The sequence below is a fragment of the Electrophorus electricus genome, chromosome 11 (assembly GCF_041902795.1).
Source record: "Electrophorus electricus isolate QZ-2024a chromosome 11, ASM4190279v1, whole genome shotgun sequence".
Classification (NCBI taxonomy): Eukaryota; Metazoa; Chordata; class Actinopteri; order Gymnotiformes; family Gymnotidae; genus Electrophorus; species Electrophorus electricus.
The window spans coordinates 25,633,985-25,642,500 of record NC_137507.1 but is presented as its reverse complement, the minus strand read 5'-3'; the positions used below and the strand labels follow the sequence as shown (position 1 = coordinate 25,642,500).

The window sequence follows — 8,516 nt, the reverse complement described above, 5'->3', positions numbered from 1 at the left end:
TTTGAAGCTTCTTTGGGTGAAAGTGTTCCTGTCTGTTCTTCCATCTCAGTGTATTGTGCTTCTTGTGTTGTTGGTACAGCATTTCCCTGTAAAGCTCTGGTATCTGTGCACTTGGACTCATTCATTCCTTTGAGTTGAACCATTGTTGTTTTGCACAAACAAGATCCCACATATGACCAACATTAAACTATAACTAAATATCACATATATGGAAGCATATGCCTTAAGATTGTTTTGCAAATAGCTGAAATTTGCTAATCAGCTGAACTCGACCCAGAGCTAATTGAAAGCTTTTTTCATACTTTGTCTAGTTATGCAAATCTAAAAATGGTTGGCATTACATAATTGGTAGTTCTAGAATGCTGCATGATAAAGTTACAATGGCTGCTTTTCTTAACTTCCCAATAATGCAAAGTTAGGATGTCAGCTAGTCGCATGCGATTGCTAAAACTAGGGGATGGTCACAGTTGCAGTGCCAAATGCAATTTTGCACTTTTGCACCAATCAGATTTCTCCACCAATATTTCTTGGCAGAAAAAGTAAAGCAGGTTATTTTTATGTACTTCACATCTAATGGAAATAAATCTACATCAGTTTTCATGTTCAGAACTGTTTTTTTTTTTTGTATTTCATTCTTTTTTTAAATGAAATATTCCATTTAAATTCGCAGCATTGATAACCATTTGATTAGATTATATAATTGATATATTTCCACAAGGGATGTTATAACAAGCATCTCTTTTGGAGTACAAGCATCTCTTTTGGAGTACAAAACAGCAAAATGTAGTTGATGTAATACACAATATACACAAGGTAAGTATATAAGAAACAACAACACGTTACATGAAATACACATTTCCTCGTATGTGTTCCATTATCAGTATAACTAGGAAGGAAATACATTTGTACTCAGCCATTGTAAAGGTCCATGAAGATGAATTTGATTTGGCAGGTGACATATGCACTCGGTCCTATCGTGTTCATGGACACCTGCGTGCTAGCCGTCTGTTTGCATGCCCTGATATATAAATTCTCTGGAAACGTCTTGTTTTGTTCTGAATCAGGCTGTGGATGAAAATATCCAGACACCGAAGGCTATATTTTCCACAGCTGAGTAGTGACATGAACACGGTCACCTGTACTGCCAACAAGCAACATCATAAAATACAGTTCCTACATTGCACATTTTACCCAGAGGGCAATGCAAGCTTTCTAAGCCTCAGGGGTTTCAATATAATATGGCTCATGGTGAGAGGCCTCTCAGCAGTTTCTCTGCCTTATCATAACATGCCCAAACACATCAGGGCAGAATTTTCTTACCTGGGGCCAGTGTTTTTAATTTGCCCTTCTACACACATTATGAAGGCCTAGCAAATTACATAACATTGCCATCTGGAACGACTGCAGAATGAGTCGATGCAAAACACTTTGCTTTGGTAACAAAAGCTTTACCAAATTGCAGTGCTGAAATTCCCACACAACTGTAGCAAATCCATGCGTGATGTTCGAAGAGCCCATGGCTGGCCTGCAGAGTGTGTGTACCAGCTGGAGTGTGTCACCACCCTGCTGTGTCAGAAGTGCTCTGTAAAAGCTGTGCAGCTACGCAGATCTTATTCAGCTTTGTTCTAACTGCCCATTTTTGGATCCGTTTGTGCTGTCTAATCTGAGCCCCCAATCCATGCCACCTCTCAGAGCCCTGATCGTTTGAATAGAAGGCCTTGCCAATATGCAGAAATAGCAAAACTCAGATCTGTGAATAATCGCCATATCCACCAGCACCAACTAATTTGCTTGTCTGAGATCAGATCCCTCTGCAGTGTAAATCCATGAGCCCAGAGGCTCATGGGTAGGTTTCAGTGGCCCTTTCTATAACTTTATATAAACATGTTGTAGCTGATACGCACAATCGTGCGATAATAGGCTTTATAGATGGGATCTATTCCCCCCCAATCTTCTGGAAACTAATTTTATATAACTCAGCATGTAACTAACTGTCCTGGAGTTTCATACATACTATATGTGCATGTGGAAGGTTTGTTAGTTGTTTGTGTGACTTATGAAGTTTATTTTTGTCAAAGATGTATATTGTGCTGTTTTTAGGATTGGATTTGTACTGAAGAGTTTGAGGCCATTTATTTGCCTTGTATGTGTGTTAGAGAAAGAGAAAAAGTGAGAGAGGGAGAGGGAGAGGGAGGGAGAGGAAGCCATGGGCAGGACGTCAGGAGTTTAGTCTGGAAATGTACTGGCTGTCGGGAAGAAAGTTAGTGTAAAACTGGTGCAAACGGCGTACGAGAAAGGGATGTGGAAAGATGGCTAAAAATAGCCTCTGAGAACAAAGGCATCAGGAAAGAAAATTAGCTCCCTCTCTTCTACCTTGGACTTTATTTTTCCCTCTAGAATTCAGCTCGGACGAGGAGGAAGAGGATGACGAGGATGACGATGAAGACGGTGGCAGTAGCAGTGAAGAATTTACAGACAGCATAGAGGAAGATGATGTGAAACTGACCGCTCGGAGTCTGGCTAGCACGCAGGTAAACACACCCCAATACACCCCATGTATTGATGCACTCGATACTGTGAAATGATCCTGACTTACACACAGTTAAAGTTCTGAAATCTAATAGAATTTCAGTTTATGTGTTAAATACTAATGCGAAGTGGTTTTTAAGCGCCGGCCAGTTTCTGTCACGCTGTGCTTTCTGTCTTCTCCTTGCAGAATGCTGGCATGTCTGGAGGACCAGTGGGCGAGGGTCTATCCCAGGGGGCCATGCAGGGAGGATGGCAGGACAAGGTAGCACAGAAGAAGAGTAAGGAAAGAGAGATAAGAGAGATTAAAAGCCAGCTCAGCCAGGCGGGCCACACCACGTGTTCTCTGAATAGGTAATACACATGTACATACACACACACACACACACACACACACACACACACACACACACACACACACATATATATATATATATATATATATATATATATATATATATATGTGTGTGTGTGTGTGTGTGTGTGTGTGTGTGTGTATGTATATATATATATATATATATATATATATATATATATATATATATATATATATATATATATATATATATATATATATACATACACACACACTATACATACATATAAATATATATCCATACATATACACACACCACGTGTTCTCTGAATAGGTAATACACATATACATATATATGCATACATATACATATATATGCATACATATACATATATATACATACATATACATACATACATACATATACATACATATATCCATACATATACATATACATATACATATACATATACATATATATACATATATACAAACACAAACACACACACACACACACCACGTGTTCTCTGAATAGGTAAAACACACACACACACTCTCACACACACACACAGACAGTAAAACAAACACAAAATAAGTATTCAAATAAAAAATGACACCACTGTACCCACTTTTATCACAAATTTTACTTAGTAATGCTTCTGCTTATCATATGTAAACATAAAATAGAATCCAGTATACACTTATTATATAGGTGACAATATTATCAGGATTGTGGTTGTTAATAATGATCATTGATATTAAGCAAGTTAATGGTTTTCTTTTACTGTTTCTGTTTGTGATTACATCATGAAATATGCACCATTCAGAAGTAATCTACCAGGTCAGCAGGTGGCAAACCACAAACTGGAACAGAGCGGACTTGCATCGGGATCCGTGCTGGAGTCTGAATCTGGACTGAAGACGGATGGTAAGGTATCTGTGAGGTGCAGAAGGTGGGAGCAGAGTGACTCGGACGGACTGAGGCCCCGTGGCCTGCCCCGACACAACCAGTACGCGCACGGACAGGAAGCGGAAGAGGAGGAATATGACGACGAAGATGAGGATGAGGAGGGTGAGGGTGCACGGGACCCCCGGTGCAAGCGCGGGGCCCCAATCGTGACTCTGAGAGAGCGTTCAGGAAAGAGGAGATGTACCAGACCTCACTCTCTGGACCTCGGGGTGCTCCTGGCTCATGGGCTTCGAGGCAGTTACTCGGCGCAGGTGAAGCACCGCAGACGCTTACACGCCTTGGGAGGAGCCAAGCAACCGAAGCGTGATTGGTTTTGTTTCCTGTAAGAATGTTCCGGTTGCATGCTAAGCTGTTCCCTGTGGGTGTGGCACTGTGGCAGGACCCAGGCGTGGAGCAGCAAGTGGAGGGCCAGAGTAGTGGCTCCAGTTCCAGCAGCGGGGTCGGAGCCACAGGGTTCTGGCAGCATGTGGAGGCAGGCCTCCGGGAGCAGGCGGAGCGTCTCCGTAGTGACCTGGCCCTTAGTCGGCAGGAAAGTAGAGAGCTGCAGGAGAGACTGATGGTGTCCGAAGCCACTGTCCACGCGCAGGCCGAGCAACTGAAGGACTACAGGGAACTACTGAGTGAGTGGACGTGCTCACACACACACAGGCACTCATACACACACGTCTGTCTGTCATTCAGTGTTGCCAAAGCTAATAACAAGAGAGTACATGCAAAACAGTAATATACAATATCAATGACATATTCATTTTATTTATTTTATTGGTGGGTCTATTCAAAACAAGAACATTTGCATATGAACACATGCCAAATGCCGTAAATGTAAAGTAGTCAGTCACTCTCCATCAGGCCATGAGTCACTGCAGAAAATATGGATGTCACCGCTGCTGTATGTCTCTCTCAGGAGAGAGACAGTCTGTAAATCTGTAGATTGGAGAACTTTGTAGAGATCCGTAGGAATTAGTTTTGGTTGGCAAATCTACTGTGGACCGCTTCCCTGTGTTGTGAAAGTTCTTTCTGTGTCTGACCCGTCTCTGCATGCGTCTCAGCGGAGACCGCGGTGCAGCGGGACAGTAAGCAGGTGCAGGTGGACCTGCAGGATCTGGGCTACGAGACGAGCGGGCGCAGCGAGAATGAGGCGGAGCGAGACGACGCCAGCAGTCCGGGTACGCGCTGTGCCCCAGCTACAAAACTACCTGCTTCAACTGCTAAACAACAGACCCAAACTATCAAACTACACCTTAGCTGCCATACAGCAGGCCCATACTACTATACTACATGCCTCAACTGTCAAAGAACTGACCCCAATTACCAGACTACCAAGCTATATGCCTCAGTTGGCTCTCATCTTACATAAACTACCGTTTATGCCTCAACTACTGTGCTGGGGGAAAAAAAAACCCTTGGGAAAGCTGCATTCTTCAGAAATCAAACTCCGCAGATCAGTTGCTGACTGAATATTGAACACATTCATTTTGCTCCTTTCAGAGTTTGATGATCTGGAGATGTGCACCTCCCTCTCACGCGAGCACTACGGCGACAGCGGCGTGGGTGGCGGCATTAAACCCTGGACTTGCCGCGCCGACGGCCGCGGCGCGGTGCAGCCGGACGACGCGTCCTCGCTTCGCTGCCTGGTCCAGGACCTGCGAGCGCAGCTCTCCCGCTGCTACGGGGTGATCCGGGGGCTACAGCTCCGTGTGCGCTCCCTCTCTGCCACGTCTGATTACGCCTCCAGCCTCGAACGCACCCCGCGCAAGGTAGCCCCGTTTCCCCGGCTACTCCAAACACGACTGCATTACCGAAGTGCTCCAAATGGCGAACTCTGATGCAAATGCAAGATATTTCATGTACATACCGTTACATGTTTCTGATATCCTTTACCGTTTTGCGTGGCGGTAGTATGGTATCGGGGATTTAAGGGTGTCGTTCAAGTGGTTCTAGAAGCTTCCTCACCCTGCTGCGGCTGCCTGCGCTCTGTCAGGTGAACTGGGCGCTCCGGGTCTCTCCGAGCCACAGCGCAGTGGAGGAGGATGAGGGCTGGCAGTCGGACGGGCCGGCGCCAGGCGCGGCGCGGCCCAGCAGGGAGCTGCAGGAGCTGGTGTCACGCGTGGCCTCGCTGGAGGAGCAGGTTCGCAACGCCAGGCTGGAGGGGAACGGAGGTGCAGAGGAGGGCAAGAACACCACCTGGCCGGGGTGAGAGGAAGTGGCGTCCGTGAAGGCGCCCATGTGCCGCGTTTCTCATGCTCGTTTCCGTCCGACCTTTCAGTTGCTGACTCTCGTTACATCTGTCTAATCTATTCATCTGAAATTTGGCCCGCCATTATTATTCCACCATGACATTTTTTTCAGACAAATCGGATTAAAGATGTACATCTATCAGGGAAATGTAAATCGACTAGGTTTTCTAGAAAATTCATACTTTTTCTGGCAAACATTTTCTCTCAATATGCCCATATATCTAGTTGGTTAATTATTTTAATTCTACAGCTGACTCCACCTTTTTTGTTTGTCTACCCAGGAAGTACAACACGCTGATCCAGGCCCAGGCTCGGGAGCTGTCGCACCTGCGGCAGAGAATGCGTGAGGGGCGGGGCATCTGCCACATCCTGACGCAGCATTTAGGTGACACCACCAAGGCCTTCGAAGAACTGCTACGAGCCAATGATATTGATTACTACATGGGCCAGAGTTTTAGAAAACAGCTCTCACAGAGCACTTCACTAGCACAGAGGATCAGCATTAAGATCAATGGAAGTGAGTACACACACACACACACACACACACACACCCATATAACCATGTTAGTGCAGTATTGACCAGTTTCTCTGTCTTTTGTGTGTTTGCAGGAGATCGGACAGAGCTACAGGATGATAAAATGGGCCATGAACTGTTAGCTTTAAGGTATTTCTGAAATGTGTGTGTGTGTGTGTGTATGTGTGTGTGTCAATCTGAGGTCTGGAAAAATTAATATAATGATTGAAATTGAATGTGTCCGGGCAGTAAAGGTGTTGTTTGTTGAAGTGTAAGGAGATGACACAAACTGCATTTCTGCACTGGGTCATCACGACCATCAGTAAACACAGCCGACCTCGCGTCTGCGTGCGTAGGTTGAGTAAGGAGCTCCAGGAGAAAGACAAGATCATCGAGTCTCTTCACACCAAGCTGAAGCAGCACCCTGACACGCCCTCCAGCAGCCGCGCGCCCTCCGAAACCACAGACCAGTCTGACCGCACTTCCTTCGCGTCAGATGACAGGGGCTCGACCAATGAGGACCTGGAGCTGTGTTCCGACGTGGACGCTGTCAGTGAATATGCTCAGCAGGAACCAGCACCCAGACCTGAGGATGCAGGCATGGAAGCTACAATACGCGCACACACACGAACACACACAGAAATGTACATTTAAATAAACACACACACACACACACACACTTACTTAGCCACCCTAATTAGGTCTGCTGTCTGTGCTCTGTTACAGAGCGCTTCTCCCTCCACCATGTCCCTGACTGTATTCAGTCCCTGATCGCCCCCTACGGGCCCATGGAGAGTAAGACAGGTAGGCAGGGTCTGTCCGCACGTAGTGCAGTTGTCTGACCCACCTCCACCCATCTCTGGGTCTCTGTGCTGGACAGATGTCCAGCTTTTTGCCCCTGACGCAGACCAACTTTTGGTCTGGCTCAAATAACTTAACCTTTGACCCATTACCCTTCCCTGGTCCTGACCCGCGGCTGTTCTCCCCAGGGTCATATCATCATCAGGGCCTGCGCAGACCACCAGTTCGAAGTGAGCACACAGCTTGTGTGTGTGTTTTGCTGTGCTTAATATTGCAGCTGGTATCTAACCGATGCATATGTTTTGCCATTTTTGTAATAAATTATTAGACCCATGCCTTTAGTAGTATCTAGAGGCTACTGATAATCTGTTACATGACTTAAACATGTAGGCTATACATAACTTGACCACACATACACACTCATTCACCTATACACACACATACAATCGCTGCACTTAAAGTCATGAACAGACCAGCCTACCAGTAGGAAAATATAGCATGTTCTAACATTGAAGAGCCAAAGTCTTTTCTGGTCCCTATTCATAACCCTTTCTAAAACAATCCTCCTTAACTGTGACTTGTACTGTGCCTGAATTGATTAATTATAATTAATATTAATATTCCTGTCTGGGATAACCAGTGTGTCTCAATCCTGAACGTGTCTCTCTCTGTGTTGTCTGAACCAGGTTTTAGTTTACCTCATTCACTGAGCAGCTTCACACTGATGGGACCCACACCTATAGATACCACCAGTTACACTCCACAGCTATCCCAGCATTCCCTCGGACATCCCCTGAAAACAGATGCGCCATGGAGCACAGATAACATGTCTGAGCCAATCAGAGGCCTTGCCGGAACACCTGTTTATCAGTCGGGGAGCGGTCATTCAGGTGTGTAAATCATTGCGTGGTAGATTGAAGCACTATTGTGGAAAAAATGCCTTTAATCCAGCAGCTCAGTGCATAACCACGACCTGTCCACTTCACTTCTGTCTGACGCTTCTGTTCCCAGACATGGGCCTGATTGAAGAGCACCTGCAAGAGATCCGGACCCTGCGGCAGAGGCTGGAAGACTCCATCCAGACCAACGAGAGGCTGCGCCAGCAGCTCGAGTCCCGGCTGGCCGCCGTCGCCAGGGACGGAGGTGAGAGAG

At 45.8% G+C, this 8,516-nt stretch overlaps 1 protein-coding gene across 7 annotated transcripts in view; it reads left to right on the top strand.

The window, feature by feature from the left end:
- LOC113592098 (myomegalin) overlaps window positions 1-8,516 on the top strand; it is a 50,515-nt gene that overhangs the window by 33,138 nt on the left and 8,861 nt on the right. For 5 of the 7 annotated variants that reach the window (XM_081723359.1, XM_081723358.1, XM_081723355.1 and 2 more), the window contains 14 exons: window positions 2,398-2,531; window positions 2,717-2,880; window positions 3,670-4,063; window positions 4,192-4,432; window positions 4,862-4,978; window positions 5,301-5,569; window positions 5,794-6,005; window positions 6,331-6,566; window positions 6,659-6,713; window positions 6,920-7,161; window positions 7,290-7,367; window positions 7,553-7,594; window positions 8,051-8,254; window positions 8,376-8,507. In XM_081723359.1, the coding sequence (XP_081579485.1) occupies window positions 2,398-2,531; window positions 2,717-2,880; window positions 3,670-4,063; window positions 4,192-4,432; window positions 4,862-4,978; window positions 5,301-5,569; window positions 5,794-6,005; window positions 6,331-6,566; window positions 6,659-6,713; window positions 6,920-7,161; window positions 7,290-7,367; window positions 7,553-7,594; window positions 8,051-8,254; window positions 8,376-8,507 (2,520 nt within the window). The remainder of the gene's footprint in view (window positions 1-2,397; window positions 2,532-2,716; window positions 2,881-3,669; window positions 4,064-4,191; window positions 4,433-4,861; window positions 4,979-5,300; window positions 5,570-5,793; window positions 6,006-6,330; window positions 6,567-6,658; window positions 6,714-6,919; window positions 7,162-7,289; window positions 7,368-7,552; window positions 7,595-8,050; window positions 8,255-8,375; window positions 8,508-8,516) is intronic. The other 2 variants (XM_081723356.1, XM_035528121.2) reach the window with 2 other exon arrangements.